Source organism: Chiloscyllium plagiosum, chromosome 4 (assembly GCF_004010195.1).
Source record: "Chiloscyllium plagiosum isolate BGI_BamShark_2017 chromosome 4, ASM401019v2, whole genome shotgun sequence".
In the NCBI taxonomy this organism is placed as follows: Eukaryota; Metazoa; Chordata; class Chondrichthyes; order Orectolobiformes; family Hemiscylliidae; genus Chiloscyllium; species Chiloscyllium plagiosum.
The window spans coordinates 14450471-14472523 of NC_057713.1; the positions used below are offsets into that span (position 1 = coordinate 14450471).

The 22053-nt window shown below is 39.9% G+C and overlaps 1 protein-coding gene across 1 annotated transcript in view; it reads left to right on the forward strand.

Moving 5' to 3' along the window:
- Positions 1–22053, forward strand: part of LOC122548766 (piezo-type mechanosensitive ion channel component 2) — a 746345-nt gene that overhangs the window by 491322 nt on the left and 232970 nt on the right. The window contains exons 11-13 of the mRNA XM_043687533.1: positions 4556–4694; positions 14503–14621; positions 17031–17276. Of these exons, the coding sequence (XP_043543468.1) occupies positions 4556–4694; positions 14503–14621; positions 17031–17276 (504 nt within the window). The remainder of the gene's footprint in view (positions 1–4555; positions 4695–14502; positions 14622–17030; positions 17277–22053) is intronic.

Here is a 22053-nt window from a genome sequence, read left to right on the forward strand (position 1 = left end):
CTAAGAGAAGGGGAGTGGTCAACACACGTCTTAGGATATTGTACTTAAGTGTGTACTTTATGCAAAACAAGGCAAATGAGCTTGAAAAATGCCAATTTAAATTCCAATATGAAGTTGTGAGCATCACCGAGACATGGTTGCAAGCGATCAGGGTTGTGAACTAAATATCTAAGGATATGTGTCATTAAAAGGACAGGTAGAGGGGGAATGGTTGCCTTGTTTGGAAGAAATACAATCAAATCAATAGCAAGAAGCAATATAGGATTGGAAGGCACAGAGTTGAGAATAGAATTGAGGAACTGCATAGGTAAAAATGACTCTGATGAGAGTTGGATAAGGGCAGAAAATAAATATGGAGATAGAAAAGGCATGTAAGAAAGGCACTATTACAATAATCATGGGGTCTTCAATATGTAGATGGACTTGGAAAAGCAGAATACCAATAAAACAAATTTGTAGAATATCTACAAGATGGCTTTTTTCAAAGCGGCTTGTGGTAGAGTCCACCAGGAAATAGACAATTCTTGATTTGTTAACATGTAATGAGGCAGATTTGATAATGGAACGAAACGTAAGGAACCTCTATGGAGTACAGACCATAACATGATAGAATTCACCCTGCAGTTGGTGGTGATCTTTCAATCACTGGAATTAAGGGAGGTTCGAGAAGACAGGAGAATGGCTAATGTAACACCCCTGTTTAAGAAGGGAGGGGAGGCAAAAAACAGGAAATTATGATCGGTGAGCCTGACCTCAGTCATTAATAAGATTTTATAGCCAATTATTAAGGATGAGACTGCAGAGTACTTGGGAGTGCATGGTAAAATATGGCTGAGTCAGCATGGCTTCATTAAGGGGCGATCATGCCTGACAAATCTGTTAAACTCCTTTGAGGAGCAAGTTGGACAAAGGAGACCCAGTGAACATAATCTGTTTGGATTTTTAGAAGGGCTTTGACAAGGTGCAGTACAGGAGGCTGCTAAATAAGGTGAGCCCAAGCTTTTAGGAGCATGATATTGGCATGGATAGAGGATTAGCTGACTGGTAGAAAGCAGAGAGTGGGGATAAACAGATGGCAGCAGGTGACAAGTGCACTTCCATAGGGGTCTGTGTTGGAATCACAGCTATTCAAATTATACATTAATGATCTGGATGAAGGAACTGAGAGCATTGTTGCTATGTTTGCAGATGATGCAAAGATAGATGGAGGGGCAGGTAGTGTTGAGAAAACAAAGACATTGAAGGTGGTCTTGGACAGACGAGGTGAGTAGGCAACAGAGCGGTAGTTGGAATATAATGTGGGAATGTGTACTTTGATTGGAAGAATACGGGCATACTCTATTTTCTAAATGGGGAAATGCTTCAGAAATCTGAAGTACAAAGGGACTTCATTCAGGATTCTCAAGGTTATCATGCAGATTCAGTTGGCACTTAGGAAGGAAAATGCAATGTTAGCATTCATTTGGAAAGGACAAGAATACAAAAGCAGGGATGTACTGTTGAGGCTTTATAAGGCTATGGTCAAATCATGTTTGGGAAATTTTGAACAGATTAATGTTCCTATTTAAGGAAGGACATGCTGGCCTTTGACAGGTTCCAGAGAAGGTTCATGAGAATGATGCTGGGAATTAAGTTGAGTACACTGCGTCTGTACTCAGTGGAGCTTAGAAGGATGAGGGGGATCTCATTTAAACTTACAGAATACTGGAAAGCCTGGACATGGAGAAGATATTTCCACTATTAGGAGAGACAAAGATCTAAAGGCACAGCCTCAGAGTGAGGAACAACCCTTTAGAATTGAGGAGGAATTTCTTCAGTCAGAATCTGTGGGATCCATTACCGCACAAGTCTGTGGAGGCCAAGACATTAAGTGAAGTCAGCCATGATTGAATGGCGGAGCAGACTTGAGCCTAATCACCTAATTCTGCTCTTCTTTCTTATGGTCTTGTTGAGCCAGTTTGTGTTCTATCCAATATCCTTGGTCCAGTGATGACACCTGACCACTTATTGTGTCAAACCACACTGCAGAGACATGAGCACATAACAGAGAGTTACACTTCAATGTGTTTTAAAATAGATAATAAACTACTGCCACATATGCCATCTTAGGTAAACATAGGGGAGCTTGTAGCACTAAATAGAAACACAATACCATCTTCAGTGCCTTAGCCAATATTCTTTTCCTCCAAGAAAAATCACAATAGTAGGTTTATCTGGTTGTTCTATGGTTTGTGGGTCATTGCCACACACAATCAGCTGAAAGCATAAAAGTTAGGAGCAGGAGAAAATCAGTTGAAGTGTTAGTTCAAGAGCGATCCAGTGCCAGATATTTAAGTGGATATTTAAAAATACACAGCATAGATACGTTCCAGTGAGAAAGAAAATTTCCCAGGGTGAGGAAATTAACTCAAAAAAATTACAATAAATTTAAGAATAAAAGCAAATTAGTACAAAGTTGAGTGATAGGTCAGCATACTGGCAAAATATGAAAATAGCAGAGAGTGACTAAAAGATTACTGAGAGATGAATAATTAAAATACGTGAGAAAGTTAGTTAGAAATAGAAAACAAATAGAGTTTCTATAGTCGATAAAAAGCAAAAAGTTCACATAGTTAAACTTGCTCCTATAGAAAGTGCATCTAGGGATTTAATGGAAAATAAGGAGATGGTAGATTAATTTAACAGGTATTTAAAATCTGTCTTCACTGTATTCATAAGACATATGCCACAAATAGTTGTAAATGTAAAATATAATGGAAGGAAAAACTCAAAAAATTACAATCGATAGGGGAGGGGTACTGAGCATGTTGCTGGATCTGTGTGCTGATGAGTTCATGGGCCCTACTAGGTTTCATCCTGAGTCTTAAAAGAAGTGGTCAGTGAGATTGTCAATATAAAAACAAAGAACTGTGAATGCTGAAAATCTGATGCAAAAAAGAAAGTGCTGTAGAAACGCAGCAGATCTAGTAGCAACTGTAGAGAGAAAACCAGTGTTAATGTTTTGACTTGGTGACCCTTGTGTTGGTTTTCAAATTAGAAAACTCTTTAGGTTCAGGAGAGATTCTGTTGGAATTGAAAATAATGAACATAATTCCTATATTCAAAAAGTGAGGTGGGGATAGAAAGCTGGAAACTATAGGTCAATTGGCTTAATATCTGATCAGGATGATATTATATGTTATTATTAAAGATGATGTGGAGGTGCCAGTGTTGGACTGGGGTACTTCCAAATAAACCTGTTGGACGATAACCTGGTGTTGTGTGATTTTTAACATTATTAAAGATGTTAAGGCAGGGTCTGTAGAATGGCAAAAGCTAATGAGCCAGAGTGAATACAATTTTGTGAAAGAGAAGTCATGTTTAACCAATTTATTGGAGTATTTGAGAAAGTAACATGCATTATGGACAACATGTAGGAACAAGTTACTGCAGATGCTGGAATCCGTACTAAAAACAACAAATGCTGGAGATCACAATGGGTCAGACAGAATCCATGTCTGACCAGTTGTGATCACCAGCATTTGCTGTTTTCAATGCATTGTGGACAAATAGGAACTAGTGGATGTAGATTACTAGAAGACATTTAATAATCAATTGTTATTGCTGAAAATAAAAGCTCATTGTATTAGCAATAACATATTGGCACAGATAGAAGATGGATGAGCAAACGGAGAGCAGGCACTAATGGATTGTTATTTGAATGGCAAGATACCTTGAATGATTTGTCACAGAGATCAGCGTCATAGAGTCATAGAAGTCTACAGCACAGAAGAAAATCTTTTTGGCCCATTGAACCAGTGCTAGGGCCTCAACATTTAAATGAGATGAATGAAAAGACCAAAGTATGATTATTAAGTTTACTGATGACCCAAATATAAGTAGGAAAATAAGTTGTGAAAAGGACGTATGAAAGTTAGAAAAGGATGTAGATAGATTAAGTGAGTGAAATTATGTGATAAATGGGTATAATGTGGGAAAATATGAAATTGTCGATTTTATCAGAAAGAATAAAAAGGAATCTTTTTCTGTGAATGGTGACTGCTGAGATAGGAACAGAACTTGGTTTCCTAAATGAATCCCTGAAATGAAATGTGTTGTCTTAACAAGTTGGACAGGCTAGACTTGTATTTGCTGGAATTTATAAGATTAAGATGAGACTTGATGGAGGCATACAAGATCCTGAGAGGTCTTGACAAAGTGGATGTCCAGGACAAAGCAGCCCACTTGACTGGTATCCAACATCGCAATGGTCTTCTCCAAAAAAAAGCAAATCACAGTTACTAAATGTAACCCATTTTTCAAAACTATCACAAAATGAATACTCTTTGCGCTAAATTTCCTCGAATTACTTTTTCCCTTAATCAATACCATTCTTTTTAAAGAATAAAACAATCTTCTCTCCAGTCAGTGGACTTAATAAATGTTCTTCACAAATAATCTTTTCATTGGTGACTAGTGTTTCTTCAAAATTAAAAATCATAAGTGATTGCAGAATGTTTTAAACAGGATTTCTGGAAAATATTATAAACTACTGATATTTTTGATTATATTACAGGCTTTGCTTGTAACAGTAAATGGAAACCCTGTAGACTATCATAATATGAATTCTGCATTGCAAGCTGAGAATGGTCCAACCACAGTAGAGATGTACTCCACACCACAATATAAATGGGAGATGCCTGACGAATCCCCAGGTAAGTTAAATATGGTTGTTGTTGCGTTCCTATTAACGTTTTCAAAATTATCCATTTCAAAAAATGAACCTCAATTCAATCAAAATTGAAAGTAAACCACTGCTTTCAAGTGAGATCAACATTATCAAACTAAATGAAATGTTCTTAATATGCTCAGGAGAGATGCCCACCTATTGCAAAAATTGACTTCAAACAGATTTAACAATCTGGATCTAACATTAGCCGAAGAACCCTGTGAGGTCAGTTAAATGCACTGATTTGTGTACCAGTAGTCATGTACAGAGCTGGTGTAGGACTCTGCCCTTCTATATTACCAATTTTTGCAACATGCAACATGTCCACAATACAAACTGATATCAGTTAATAATTTGAAAGATTTATTGCCATTACTTAAGGAATTTGTTTATGACTTTGATATTATTCTGGTCCAATTTTATTATCATTGAATCATAGATACAGCACAAAAGGAAACCATTTGGTTAGACATGTCAGTGATTGCTGTATCAAAGAGCAGCTTAGTGTCATGATCTCTATGGATGCTGATAATGTTTAAAAGTAATTTGAATGCTCAGCTGAAAGACTGACTCAGGAAGATTTCACATTTTAAATCTTTCACTATGACCTATGTCTAAAGTCATGAATGATCAAACATTATTTTAATTTGTAGGTATCTTATCCTACAGAACAAAAAATTCACCTTTATGCTCATCACATATCATACTCTTCACAGAATTTTCGTCCTAATAGCAGTCCAAATGATTCCCAGTTGATCTCAGAGGCCAATGGTTACTCATATCTCTGCTTCACTGAGTAATAACTTCAATAAACTTTTTTCAAGTGCTTTCCTCAGTTTTAGAAGTGTTTATAACATTTATGACCAGCAATAAATAATGATTCTTCTTGTCCCTAGCCATGTCAGGAAGAGTCTCCGAGAATACATTAATTGGCCAATAATGAGTATCAATCAGCCCACAGGCAAGCAGTCCACTAAATATCACCCTCACCACTGTAAGAATAGCAGCAGTGAGTGCATAGTGCTGCAAATAACTCCATTAGTATGATGTATAATTTTAATGTACTCTCCCATCTGCCACCCTGAAACTGGGAGAGGAAGGAATTGTAAAATTCCAGCCTAAGGTCTACTTGACTCAGCACATTCCCTAAAAACAGAACCAAAAATTGCTCCTTCCTTTTTACACTGGAAACACATGGATCAAGAAAAATCTCCTGAACAATCTTCAAAACACTTGCCCTTCTCCTTCTTGTATGCCAAATTATTGTCTCAGTTTATATTAGGATAATTATAGTGTCCTGTTATCCCTACTGTATAGTTGTTTTCCCACATCTTTGTAATTTTCAAACTAATTTGGTCCTTTAAGCGTAGAATTTCTATCCTTTGATCTAAGTGTAGTTCTAGGCATATAAATAGGAAAGAATAATGTGTCTATCATGTCACAACACGGAGGTGAACCCCTCTGTTAAGTAGACCAAACACACAGAAAAGCACACCTTGCCTCATAATCTGTTAAAATATGAGTGGCAGGGAACTCCCAAATTCTGCTGTTTAAAGAAAATAATATCGATTTATTTTTTAACTCTAAAAGTGAACATTAAACAACTGTTCACAACTCTCAGCCCCCTTTCTCTTAACTGCTTACCATCTGCCTCCAACTCAATAATAATAATATATTGTTCCGATAAGACTCTTATTAAAATTAAGTAAACTTAATTTCAAAACCATATAACTGCTGTCCTCTTCTGTGACTTCATTCTTTCAGCTGCTGAATACCTTGGTTGGTCTTTTTTTTTACTGCAAATATGTTTCATATGAAAAGGTACCTTTGATAGAGTGTTTTCTAATTTCTTGGAGAGCAAGATGATAGCACCCCATGTGTTTCTGTCTCAATGGCAATTGCTCTCTGACTAATTTTCCAAATGACCAATTTTATACCCCCCCCAACAATGATCGTCTCATTGATTCAATGCTGGCAAAGCAATAAATTCAAACTTAGTTGGGATTTAGTATCCTGGAGCATAATTTAAACTGGTTAAATTCAAATTGTTGTCAAAACAACAATCAAGACACAGGTATCCATTCCATAGCCAAATGTTACGTCTTTTCAATTTTCTAGTACAATCAGGGACTGCCACCTAGTCATATACACAGGTGGTTGTAATGTCTCAGTTCAGAACGGCATTCACTCTCTTTTAAAGGCACAGTACATGCATTCAATTTCATAACAATCAGCACTAAAGTGGTCACCCAATGAGCTTTTTGCTAGTTCACTTTCTGGACTGTGATGTTCCACCATACCTGAAACTGCCTGAAAACAAATATACATAGAAAAGAATCATGAGTCTATCAGCACTAAAGTGGTCACGCAATGGGCTTTCTGCTGGTTCACTTTCTGGACTGTAACCTGAAACTCCCAAATAATCCGAGGCTGGCAGTCACTCTGAGCTACCACCATGGATTCATGAGGTACCTTTTTTTGGAGTTATTGGAGGTAGCAAGAAGATGTGGCATGTAGAAATAATGTAGGTGGGTAGCTTTCAGCAGCCAACCCCAGTCTCATCTTGGCTGAATAGGGACAATTCAGAAGCCTCCCCTCACTCTGTAACCCAGCGGGCAGGCCACTCCATTATAGGAAGACCACAACTTCCCCATTGGGAACAGAACTAATTGCTAAGGGAGGGGAGGAATCCAGCTGTTGTCATACCTGTTGGTACTAATGATTTTGATAGGAGTGAAAAAGAGGATCTCCTGGAAGATTGTAAACAGCTCAGAGTGAAACTAAAAAGGAAATTCTCCAATTTAATAATGTCAGGATTACTAACTAAGCCACAGGCAAATTGGTTCAGGGTAAATAAAGCCAAGGAGTTAACTCCGTGTCTTAAAGATTGATGTAGCAGAAATGGATTTCAGTTCACAGGCATTGGCACCAGTATTGGGGTAGAAGGGCACTGTTCCAGTTGGATGGGTTTCACTTGAACTGTGCTGGGACCAATTGCCTGGTGAGTTGAATAACAGGACTGTAGAGAGGGCATTAATTAAATGAGGAGGAAGGCTCAGGAGGAGGAGGACATAGGCTAGCAAAGCAAAAGGATTTGGTAGCATTGCAGTCTAACTCTCTTGATAATGGTGCTGAGTTTGAGTCAGGAATAGGCAGAATGTACAAACACAAGAAAACAGCAGCAGATAGAGTTAAAGGAGAAAAATGGTGTAAAAATAAAATAAATGACCCTTCACTTAAATGGGTGTAGCATTCAGACTAGAATAAATGAATTAATGCAAAGTACAGGTTAATGACTATGACCTTTTAGCCATTATGGGGAAGTTGGGAATAAAATATTCAGGGTATATAACATTTCAAAAAGAGAGGCAGGAAGGGAAGTGTGAAATAGTTTTGTTAGTTAGCTGGGATAAGTATGATAGCAAGAAAATATCTTGGATTGAATGATATAGTGTTCATATGGATGGAATTAAGAAATAATAATGGGAAGAAGACACTGGTTGGAATAGTCTATAGGTCCTTGAAACATAGCTGTCCTGTAAAGTCCCTTTGTTATAGGTACAGCTACAATGTTGTAAGGAAGAGATTTCTAGGATTTTGACCCAGCACTACTGAGTGAATTGTGATTTATTTCTATATCAGGGTGATGAATGGCTGTGAGGAGAATTTGAGGTGATGGTCCCAAGTATCCGTAATACAGTACTCAATCAATGGGTTGGAATCAGAAACCTTCCTGATCAGATCCGGAGTTAGGCAGGGCTGCCCAATTTTTCCTGTCTTGTTTGTGTGTTGCTTAGAGCATTTTGCTCAGTCCATTAGAAAGGGTATGAGTCTGAGAAGTGTGACTATTCCAGGCAGCAGAGACCCGCAGGTCAAAACTTCACAGTACGTAGAAGATGTCGCCATTTTCTGGAATCTGCTGTCAGTGCACAGACTCATGAACATCTGCGACCAGTTCAAATTGGCCTCGGAAGCCAAGGTAAATCGAGATACGAGTGAGGCCATGTTCTTTGAGAACTGGGCCGACTAATCCTTTATCCCCTTTACTATCAGGACAGATTATCTGAAGATGCTGGGAATATGATTGGGAGGAGCCATGGTGTGCACAGATACTTGAAAGGAGCATATCCTCAAGGTGTGGCAGAAACTGGCCTTTTGGGAGCATTGCTGTCTCTTCATTGCGAGTAAAGATCTGGTCATCAGGTGTGAGGCATCCCCTGTATTGTATGGGGTGCAGGTCTGGCCCATTCCCCGAAATGTTTCAGTCACCTGAGCCATCTTACACCTCATCTTGAGATCTAAGCTGGACCATATCTGCAGGGAGACCAAGTAGTTAGACTGCTCTGTGTCACCTGTCCTGCATGGAGAAATTTGCTAAGAAAAAGACCTTTGACCACAAGTGCATCATGAAGTGGATGGAGGGAAGGGGGTGGGGGGGTGCTGTGAGGGGGAGGTAGGGCAGAGAGAGTGTCTTTATATGTGGCTGCAACAAGCTGTGAGAAAACCCTCGGTACACAAACACCAAGTCCCACTATGTACTGAGGTTCTACCTCCCCCCCCCCTCCCATGTTGCCAAGGATGGGACTGGGGCTGAAAATGTGTTGCTGGAAAAGCGCAGCAGGTCAGGCAGCATCCAAGGAGCAGGAGAAAGGATGGGACTGGCCTTGTTGCTGCAGAATGCAGCAGTAGTCGGACCATTCTATATCACCAGTCCTTCGTGGACAAATTTGCAAAGAAAAACACCTTTGCCCAAAAGTTCATCAGGAAGTGGTCAGCACGTAGTGTCCTTGAGACCCTGAGGCAAAACAAGAGTGTGGATCCTGTTGTGGGTTCCCTGAGCAGAATATCAAGGTCATTTGGCAGAATGCCTTATCACCAGAACTTTTCAACAAACACCAAGACATCACTTGGCTGGTGGTGAGAAGGACACTACCTGTGAGATCCTTCACGTATGCCCAGTCGAATGTGCCTTTGCAAAGGAAGTCTGGAGAAAGATGCAATGGTTTTAGTTGAGTTTCATCCTGAGAACCTCCATGATGCAGAACTCTAGCTGTACAGCCTGTTCATCGAGTCAAACAATCGACTGTGCCTGGAATACCATCAATTGGGTGAAAGATGCTGTTTGATCTGCCCAAAACTTGTTAGTCTTCCAAAACAAAAGTTGACCTCAACCGAGTGTTGCAGACTGGCATATTCCAAGGTCAGGGCTATGTGCTGAGGGATATACTAAAGCTTGGGGCAGCTGCAGCCAAGGCACAATGGGGAAAGTCTGAGGTCTTTCTGCCAAAGGTAAATGGGGCCCTGTTCAGTTATCAGACCCTCTTTGTGTCCCAATGCATGTAAACATTTTCTTGTATGTGTAAGAGATGCCCTTGGTTTTTTGCATAGAGTCAAACTCTAATATTTGCTTGTTTCCTTGATATTTTACTGTACAGAACTGAATTGTGTTTGTGGCTATGTATATATACAAAGATAATTTTTATTAATAAATTTTGAAATAAAAGAAAATATCCCTTGTTCTTTTACAAGTTGTTAAATGTGGATTTCAAAGATAATGTTTAAGGAGCCTTGGTGAATTCCTGCAGTACATATGTAGGTGGTACACTCCACTTCTACTGAGCGCCAGTGGTGGAGGGAGTGAATGATTGTGGAAGTGGTGCCAATCAAGTTGGATGTTTTGTTCTGGATGGTGTCAAGCTTCTTGTGTGTTGTTAGAATTGCACTCATCCAGGCACGTGGGGACTACTCCATCACACTATTGAACGTATCTCTTGTAGACAGTGGACAGGGAAGTCAGGAGGTATGTTATCCACAGCAAGATTCCTAGTCTGACTGGCCCTTGTAACTAACAATGTATCTCTCCCAGATAAGCGTAATGCATTCTGTATTCATTTTGAACAAAACGTCAGTTGAATGATGTCACTTGCCCTGACAGCCTTGGGTGTACCTGTATCCACAATCACTGCTGCAGATGTTGGAACATCCTTCTTGAAGGTGAGCCCATTGAAAGCAACTCGACTGGATGGAATCCCCCGCTGTGCACTCAGGTCCTGTGCAAACCAGCTGGTGGAAGTGTTTACAGACATCTTTAACCTGTCATTACTCTGATGTGAGGTTCCATATGCTTCAAGAAGACCACTATCATCCCAGCACCAAAGGAAAGTTACGCAATGTGTCTTAATGACTACAGCCTGGTGGCTCTGACATCAGTCATTATAAAATGCTTTGAGAGTTTAGTAATGGCACACATCAACTCAGCCTCCGAGATTGTCTTGGTCCACTACAATTCACCTACCATCACAATAGGCCCCATGGCAAATGCCGTCTGTGTGGCCTACACACATCCCTGCAACATTTGGATAGCAAGGAGATCTACATCATACTCCTACTTATTGACTTTACAACCACTTTCAACACTATAATTCCAATCAAACTCATCTCCAAATTCTGAGACCTAGGACTGTGCTCCCTCCATGCAACAAGATCCTCAACTTCCTGACCCACAGACCGCAATCAGTAAGGACAAGTGACAACATCTCCTCCACAATAAACCTCAACACTGATGCCCTGCAAGACTGCATACTCAGCCCTTACTATATTCTTTTACACAGTCATTACTTTGTGACCAAATTGAACTCTAACTCCATTTACAAAATTGCTCTTGACACCAGTGGATTTCAAACAGAGTACAGGAAAGAGATAAAGAGCTTGATGGCGCGGTTTAAAGATAAAAATCTTTCCCTCAATGTCAGAAAGGTGAAGGAACTGGTTATCAATGTCAGGAAGCGAAGTGGAGGACATGCCCCTGTATGTATCAATGGTTCTGAGGTGGAGGTGGTCAAGTGCTTCAATTTCCAAGGAGTAAATATCGCCAACAATCTGTCCTGGTCTATTCATGTTGATGCTCCAGTCAAGGAAGCACACCAGTGCCTCTACTTTCTCAGAAGGTGAAGGAAATTTGGTATGTTCAAAATGACTCCAATTTTTATAGAGGCACCATAGAAAACATCCTATCTGGATGCATCACAGCTGTTCTGCCCAAGACCACAAGAACTTAGAGAGATGTGAACACAGCCCAGTCCATTTTGAAAATCAGCCTTCCTTCCATTGACTCAGTCTACACTTTCCACTGCCTCAGAAATCAGCCAACATAATCATAGACCCCCACCCACCCTGCTTAGACCTTTTTCCACCCAGAAGATATAGAAATTCGAAAACATGTGCTAACAGATTGAAGAACAGCTTCTTCCATGCTCTTAACAGACTTATGAATGAGCCTCTTATATATTTGAGTTGATTTTTCTCTACACCTTCTCAACAGCTATAACACTATATTTTGCATTTTATTCTGTTACCATGATGTACTTATGTAAGGTATGATTTGTCTAGTTAGCAAGCAAATCAGCACTTTTCACTGTTTCTCGGTACATGTGACAAAACAGTCAGTTCTTCAATAACGCAATGGTTACGATTTTGTGCAACCCTGTGTTACAGAAAAATTGCACTTAAGAAACAGCACTTAATATGTTGATTCTATAATGGCATTACAGCCAACACCTGTTTTAAAACTTTGTGCTTTAGAAATAGCGTCCGCAATTCATCAATCACGTTACAGCGAATTCACGTTCACGAAACATATAATAGTAATAAATCAAATCAAATCCATAGTATTATTAAGGCTACTACAGTTGAAATTCTGGTTGATGGTAACCCCCAGGATGTTGATAGTAAGGATTTCAATGCTGTGAAGTGACACTGAATGTCAAGAGTAATGATTAAATTCTTGGTTGTTAATGATGGTCATTGTCTAACACTTCTCTGGTGTAAATGTTACTTGCCATTTGTGAGTCCAGTCATGGATATTGTCCAGGTCTTGCTGTACTTGGATATGAACTGCTTCAGTAACTGCACTATTTTGCAGTCATCAGTGAACATTCCCACGTTTGGCTGTAGGAGGAGGCACAAAGGCCAAAGAATATTCTGATTGGGATTTTTGATGTCCAACATCAAGAGTAGCTTAATAACCCCTACCACTGACTGAACTGGCTGAGTTCTAATGGATGTAGCTGCTAGATTGAGTCTTTGGCAGGTAGGGAATCAATAGGAAGTAAAATTCTAGTTGAACTTGTCCTCACCAGTCTACCTATAACAGATACACCTCTGTATCACTAGGAGTGTCACCACAATTATTATGGAACCAAAGTCCCATCTTCATATTGACAGCATCCTCCATCATGATGCATGGTACCATCATCTTGCTAATTGGGACAGACTTTAAACAGTTCTAGCAACTCAAAGCTGAACATAACTGAGGTGGTAATGGGTCATCCATAGCATAATTATATTCAACCACAACCTGTAATCAAATGGCCAGCATATTTTAAATTATCTATCATTACTATCAAGTGGGGAGACTAACCCTGGTTCAATAAAGAGCATAGAAGGGAGGCCAGGAGTAACACCAAGCATATCTAAAAATGAGCTGTAAATCCAGTGAAGCTACAATACAGGACTACTTACATGTTAAACAGAGAAAGCAGCATGCAACAGACATTGCTATGTGATCTAACTGCCAATGCAGCAGATCTAAGCTGTGCAGTCCTTCAACATCCAGACATGAACTGTGGTAGACAATTGATCAATGAACACAAATATGCCAAACTCAATGATGGGAAAGCCCAACACATTAGTATTTTTCCAAGCTTGGGGTGTGGGCATCACTGACTGGCCACCGTTTAGTAGCCCAATGTGTTATTTCCCTTGCAGAGAAGTGTTGCCAGAATGTTGCCAAAATATCAACTTCAGAAGAAGTGGGTATATAACATTGAGCTCCCTGAGTTTTTTTAAAATTAGACGAAAGAAGCATGAGTGGGTGGAGTCAGGCTCTCACAGACCCAGGGTTTTAGTTTTGCTTTTCAGTTGGAATTTGGAAGTCAGTGTTGAGGCCGATAGATACAGCTCTCTCTCTGCTGCAACACAAAGTTTGAGTTCTCTCTCTGCTGCTAGATTAAGGTTATATTAAGCTTATATTTGGAGAAGGTGAAGACTGCAGATGCTGGGGATCAAGTCAAGAGTGTGTTGCTGGAAAAGCTTATGCCCAAAGCCTGACCTGTTGTGCTTTTCCAGCAACCCGCTCTTGACTTGATCCCCAGCATCTGAGCTTATACGTTTTGGAGTTTTGAAGAGTAAGAGGTGACTTGACTGAAACGTATACGATTCTGAGGGGATTTGATAAGGTGGGTGTGGAGAGGATGTTTCGTTTCATGGGAGAATCTAAAACTAGGCGTCACTGTTTAAAGATCAGGTGGCGTATTTAAAATAGTGATGACGCAAATATTTCTCTCTGAGTGTCTTGAATATTTGGAACTTCTCCCTGAAATGATGTTTGCTGTCTCAAGTTTAGGAGGCTGAGGGGTTTTTAAAATCATGAATGACATAGACAAGGTGAATAGCTAAAGACTTTTCCCCAGGATAGGGCTATCAAAAACTAGAAGGTATAGGTTTAAGGTGATAGGAGAAAGATTTAAAAGAGATCTGAGGGGCAACTTTTTCACACACATAGTGGTGCAATATGTAACTATCTGCCAGAGGAAGTGATAAAGGTGGGTACAATTACAGCATTTAAAAGACATTTGGATAGCACATGGACAGGAAAGGTTTAGACGGATTTGGGTCAAATACAGACAAATGGGACTAGTTCAATTCAGGAAACCTGGCTGGCATGAATAAGTTGGGCTGAAGGGCCTGTTTTCAGGCTGTATGACTCTATAACTATTTCTATTTGTCATTGTCAGACAAAACAGAAGATGACATAATTCCTGAAGAGACAGTGAATAGCAGACTCAACAGCCTCATCACCATCTTCCGTTTCATTATGAAACAAAGCTATATATGTGCACTCATTGCTATGATGGTAAGTTCAAAAGTGGAAGGCTGATTTTATATTCTCTGTTACTGTGTTGTTTAACACTAGTTGTATAAACAATTGTGTGCGCTAAAATATAAAACTGCGCAGAATTGATTTATATGTTACTACCACTTGTGCAGCAGCAGAATATTTATAGGAACAGGGAAGTGCTGTCAAAATGAACCTTTTCTCATAGACCAACACTATCCAGTATGCGAGACAGCTGCTGCTCAATGCATGGGCTGGAAATGAATAAATTCCATCTCGCAAACTTTGGAAGAAAACTTTTAACAACAACTGAAGAATAGCAAAATGCTATGCAGAATCTATTTCATCTCAAGGACAAGAACGTGTATGTCATTATTTTACTTACCTGGCCTCCAAAGAGACCTTTGATGAAGTACTATGTGCCATCACACAGATTATAAATGGTGCTGGGGAAAACATTACATACTTGTATTCATTTAATTTATTTGATGCCAGCACTTTCTCAGTGGTAGAGCCAAAATCTAATGCTGAGAAAATAGAAAATATAAACTCTTCACTGTAATTATCATCCATTTATCCTGTCCATCTCCCAGTTAGGTTTATGTAAAAAATGAGCTGTTATAATCAAAAAGCAGCATGTCCTGGAAAGCCATGTGAGTAATCTCAGCAAACCATATAGACAGGGACTGCTGAACAGCTTTCCAAGACATTTTCCTCTACATTGTGTTTTTGTATGTGTATGCATGTATGTCTGTCTGCATGTGCATGTAGGACTGCTTTATAAGGGGGTTAGAGTTTTAACTAGTACAGTTATACATTGATGGTTTATAATTGTTTTCCTGTAGCTAAAATCTATTTGTTTGTAGTTAGTAGTAATGTTGCTTAAGTACAGAAAACTAATCCATGCTTTCTGTCAACCTGGATCTAAAAGACAGATAGCGTGAACAATTTTGCATATTTTTGTAGCATCATTAATATTTATGATGATCTGGGAATAGTGAGGCTTGATTTCCTGTGCGTTACCCAGTGAGGCAAGTTAACACCCACTCTCCTGCCTCCCATTTCAGCTGTGAGCTCTGCACTCTCTGCAATGCTATCCCTGCTTATTCACCTAGCCTTACTTATTACCCAACTTCTCCCATCCTTCCAATTTTAATGGCCTTCCAGTCCTTCTGATTTAGTTTTCAATTTATCAACTGGACACTCTACCCAACCCAAAATTGCTGTCTCCTGTTACTTGTGTCCCTCAATTGATCTGGGACTCCTAGTACCCTTTTCAACTCCCTGCTCGTATAATGGGTTGGAGACACAGGCCCACATTTTGTGCATGGCTTCTTCGTCCATTGCTTAACCACCTCTACTGGTACTTTTCCTCATAGTGCCGGGAATGACCTTTTGCCCATCAGCCAATGGGGACCAATAATGGCAACCTAATGGTCTTCACCAAATATTACTTCTACCTTATTTGCAGCTGGGGGTACCTGTGCTATGTGGTCAGGCTGCCAGATATACATTCTGGGTTTGTGTTGAGGTCACCCTTTGTGGTCCTGTGCCGAAAAGAGAGCACCCACTCAATGATGATAAGCAAATACATTTGTTCGAACCTCATTCTATTCTACCCTTGTCAGGGCCTGTCTGATTCGCTCTAGCAAAGCCACTCAACTGACCTATGATTTTGGCCTCCTGCATGGCTCATCATCAGGGAGTGGTACTGTTCTGAGTGGTGCTTCTGAGACTGCAATTTTGCAAGCCACCTGATTCATGACCAGCTGTCAGAGGCAAGGCATCCTGTAAAATGGGAATGGAAGCTACATCCTTAGCCTAAGGACCATAAGAGCAATCTTGACTTCCTGTGCCTACAGATGCAGATTTTTTTTCATCAACATTTTATAAGCTGGTGGTGAGAGGCAATTGCCTGCGAGAAAAAAAATGGCCATAGTCTCAGAGAAGTATGCACACAACTGAAAGAGAAGTAGAAAACTTTGAAATGCCTGAGCTACATTTTCATGAACAGATCACATAAATACTAATTATTTACTAAAACAACAATTGTTTATAGAAAGAAGTAGAGAAAGTAATGCTTGTCAGGCAGATTACTTTACTAGTACTATTCCAGAAATAATAAATAGTATGTATTATGTAATTGAATTTTTTTTGATTTAGCAAAGTCTTTAACATTCAATTCACCAAATTTCAGACTACTTTTCTAAGCTTACCTTAGCTTTTTGCATCAACTAAGCAATGAAAAATGTGAAATTTCATTTTCTTTATTGGGTGTCTTTTTGTTTATATCACTTTTTATTACTAATTCGATTTAATATTTTGATTTTTCAAGGAATATCAGTTATGTTCAGGGCCATATTTGTTGCACAAGATGCTGTTTAGTTCTGGGTTTTTCCTGACCATTTTATTGTCATCTTCCTTTAGGCTTGGAGTATTACTTATCACAGCTGGCTCACCTTTGTCTTATTGATCTGGTCCTGTGTTCTTTGGATGGTGCGAGATCGGCGGCGATATGCCATGCTCACATCTCCATTCATGGTCTTCTATGGAAATGTTCTTTTAACCTTGCAATATATCTGGAGTCTTGACCTCACAGAAGAAGAACTTCCTGAGCTATCAGGAGTCTTACAAAAGATGAAGACAACACCATGTGTCGAACTAAGTTCAAAGGTTGGTTTTAATGAAACAAAATTACTCTGTGGGTGCTTGCCTGCAACTTCTAACATGTTTGACTGCAATTCCATTTTCTGTTAATTGGTAAAGTCATTTCATAATGGATAAGTATGATGACATAGCATTGTGCTGCCAGTCCAGTCATCCAATAGCAGTGACTAATAATCTAAATTAATGTGAGTTCAAACTCCAATATTCAGTTTAAGAAATGAATTTCAGTTCTGGAAAATCTGAAAATACAATAAATTGTTTTTGATAAACATGGCAGCAAATCAAGTCTACTCTGCCATTCAACAAAATCATGGCTGATCTTCTACTTAACTTCACCTTCCCATTCTTATAGGGTTATGCAGCATGGAAGCAGACCCTTTGGTCAAACCAGTCCACATCGACCATGTTTCCAAACTAAACTAGTCACCCTGCCTGTGCCTGTCACATATCCTTCCAATCACTTCCTCTGCACAAATTTAGCCAACTGCCTTTTAAGCTTTGTAACTGTACCTACATCCACCACATTGTCAAGCAGTTCATTCTGCACACTAACCACTCGCTGTGTTAAAAAAGTTGTCCCTCATATCCTTTTTCAGTCTTTCTTCTATTACTTTAAAATATGCCCACTAGTTTTGAACTCCCCCTGCTAGGGAAAAGACCCTTGCCATTCACTTTATCAATGCTCCTGTAAACATCAATAAGGTCACCCTCAACCACCTATACACCAGTGAAAAGAGTCCCTGTCTTTCCAGTCTGTTTTTGTATCCCAAACCCTCGATTCCAGGCAACATACTGGTAAACATTTTCTGAACCAGTTTAGTACTATCCTTCTTACAACAAAGTGACCAGAACTGCACACAGTGCTCCAGAAGAGGTCTCACCGATGTCCTGTACAACCTCATCATGACATCCCAACTCCTATACTCAAAGGTCTGAGCAATTAACACTCTGCCCATATACTTTAATTCCTTGCACCCTTAAAACAAATTGATCTTTGAATTGAGTATACTGAAAGAGTGAGAATCCATGGCTGTCTGGAGAATTCCAACGGCTCACAATTATTTGGAAGAAAAACTTTCTCCATGTTTCAATCCTAAATCCTCCATATTCTAAGTCTAAAATGTTTTGTTCTAGAATTTCCAGGCAGGGATAAAATTTTCTTAGCTTCCATGCTGTAAAATCCCTTAAGAATTACATTTGTTTCAATTTGACCATGTGTCATTCTTCTAAACTTAATGGAATATAAGCTTAGTTAATTCACTCTCTTCTCATTGGGCACTCCACTCATTCCAGTAACTGGTTTAGAGAACATTTGTTGCAGACTTTTTATTTATTTTAAAAACATACTTTATTCATTTAAAAAAAACTTAGTACATACAGAAGTTCTAAATTAGTTCTGTACAGTCTTTGCAAAGGGAAAGAAAACAAAACATTGGAATTTTAACATTTCCCAGTGTAGTGATTGTAACAAGGTCAGCCAACCCATACAATCCTGTCCAATCAGGGAGCCCTAGCGAACATATAAAAAGGGTTAATGTCAGAGACTGACAATCTGGTGCCTGACTCTGTGTGAGGCAGTACTACAATCAAGGACTGATCATGTGTAAACAAAGGGTGACTTGATGACAGGATCCCAGCCTCTATGGAGTTATTACCCTAGACTTTCTCTGCAACTGGGAAAAAAGGCATTTTTACTTATGTAGGAAGCTATTTTTATTCATTTGAAGTTAATGAGAAGATCTCACAACTGAATGAACCCCATTATACTTCGGCAGAAAGACCTTAGACCGTGGTCTTTCCCTACCACACCTTAGCAACAGATGTACCAGACTTTATTGTGTCCTTTCAGACTTGGTTCTGGACCTTAGAATGTGCCAGTCTGCAATTCTTGGTTGAGGTCAGTTCTTTACACTGGAAGACCTACGAATTTAGACAGAGCCAAAGAGAATCTTTTACCGATTTGATGGTACTTCATGGCCAGTTGATGTTAGTGTTGGTCACGGAGGTGCTCAGGACAGACCTTGACAAAAACCATGGTGTCACTTTCCAGACCTCCAGCCTCTACAGAAGATGTATGGCAGTTTCTTCACAAGCGCAGCCTGTTTGAGGGCAGCGTTTAGATGCATTCTGACTGGATGTACATGAAGGATCTGACAGGCAATGCACTTCTTGCCACCAGACAAGCTGTGTCTTTACACTTGTTGGAAAGTTCTGGTGATGAAACATTCTGACAAATGATGTTGACCATTTGCTCAAGGAACCTCTCAACAGGATCTACCCTCTCTGTTTCCCACAGAGTGCAGAAGACTTTGTGCTGACCACTTTCTGATGATCAATGTGTTTGTCTTTATAATTTTTCCATAGGGGCAGGTGATATAGAGCGCTGCATAGCAACAAGGCCAGAATCATCCTTCACAACACTGGGGACAGATTTATGAGGCATATGGTGACACTTCATGTTTGCATATAGAGAATCCAAGCACAGTTTGGTACAACCACACACAAAGATAAGCATTAGGATGAAGGTGGTCCACCCCCACCCCACCCACACCTACTCCCCTCCAGAGGTTTGCACATGCTGTCCCTTTAGACATTAGCAATCATTGATCTCTAGATGAAGTGGAAGATAGCTTGGGTGACTGCTAAAGCGCAGGCTCAGGGAATGGGCTAGAACTGTGCCACATGCAGCAACAGCAATTTCCAGGTTTTTACCCACAATAGAAAGGGAGCAGTGCACTGAAAAGTTCAGTTTATGCCTCACCTCGGCAATATGCTAATCCCTGGTATATGTGCACCCAGCCTCTCCAAACCATATTCCTAGCTCCTTTAGATAATCTGACCTGACGTTCAGGTCCTTAAGCTTACTAGAGCTTTGAAGCCCCCATTATTTCCAGAATGCATTTGTGTCTTTTTACTGTGTAGACAAATATATGAGCAGAATTTTGCCATTCATACTTAAAGTGTGGTAGTGAGTGAGTTTCATGACATTAACTCAATATGGCCTGGGTAAGTTATCTCAAGCGATCATCTGGATTTTTCTGTGCAACTTACACGAGTGAGATATTGGTTGTGATGCTTGGGGGAATCTTAATGTTGGGTTCTAATGGCTTTCACACAACCAGTGCCTTATTTGAAGGTCAGCTGCACACAACTTCAGATGCTACAAGGAAGGAATGATACCTCAAACTGCAGTGCTTTGAGTCTGAAGAAATTGCACAGAAGAAGCAAAGTTCACTCCATGGACAAATATCTCAAGGTGATAGTAACAAGATAGTGGAGAAAAGGTCTACCCTAATCACTACAGAGCACAACAAGAGGTCATACAACCTGACCCGGATAACTTGCACTTAGATAGCAGCACAGGTCAGTGCTGCATGCCATGTGAAGACAAACAACCAGGAAATGCAAGAGAAGGTCAATGATCTTCTTTGCTCTGCATGGCTAAATGGCACTATTTTCTCTCTGTTATCTCACAGGCAAAGTGTGCCATTTACTCACTCAAAGTCAATCATTGTACGTGCATCTCACCTCGGGTGGTGGACTACAAACCTCAGTTTCACATGAATCATGTTTACTCAAAGGCGAATACTCACTTCATCCTCTACAAATACTAATCATTTCTGCTTTCTGCACTGTTTGTGTTACTAATGCCGTTTCTCACTGGAGATATCTCATCACCTATCTTACTCAAGTATGACCATGAACTGCTCTTGCATCCATTTCAATCATATTCAATTCCTTACTTTAACTGACTAGGAAAAAGTGAGCACACAACGGGGTTAAAAGGTCCAGAACTGGCATACAGTAACAGGTATCAAGTTTCTCATTCACTATGAGGAGAAGACAGTGAAACTGGCTAGGGAAGAACAGAACTACTCTTGCGATTGGACAACATCAGTAGGCAACCAAGCCAGTAAGCTTCATTGTATGTGCTGCTGTCCATTACCACCAACACTAATTCATTCTTAACCTGTAGAAGCTTTATTCATCTTTTGCAATTGATTATCTTCTTGAATGCAGATGCTAAATGCACTCTTTGAACTTCTATGATGAAGAGACCAGCACTGGAGACACTTCAATCTCAACTCCACCTTGTAAGAGGAACCCATGAACCCTCTTACAGCACAAAAAGACTTGGTGAGAGCATAGATCACAGATATTGGAATAGAATTAAGCAATTTGGCCCATTGAGTCTGCTCTGCCATTTGATCATGGCTGGTATGCTTCTCCACCCCATTCTCCTGCTTTATTCCTGTAACCTTTGATCCCTTACTTAATCTAATTAGACATGGGAGCGCAATCTAGTGAGCACTTCTTCACAACCAGTCGAAGAAGAACATTTAGGGCTCTGGCACTCAAGACAACTGCTGTAGGCAAGGCATCTACTCATTCCAGGTGGAAGACATGCCCCAGTTCTCAGCCATGTTTGACCTGTCAATATGTAAAGACATGAACAAGAACAAGCGGTGAGGTGACTTGCCACTTAAGAGGAGATAACTTTATTAAAGCTTGATTGACAGTGCAGTGTACCTCATTAATATTCAGCTTCCTATCAAATGCACCAAACAAGTTAGATATCAAAATTACAAGGACAGCTGAGGAGGTAACGGACAACTTCAGCTCACCACTCGTTCCAAAGGATCTACATGTTGAGCAGTACTATAGGGCATGATCCAAGGGTACTGGCTACATGCATTCCACTTCCACAAACATTGACATCTGTCATGTGCCAGTCTCTAAGAAACCTCAATATACCTCTCGGATCAACTTTTATAGTATGCTT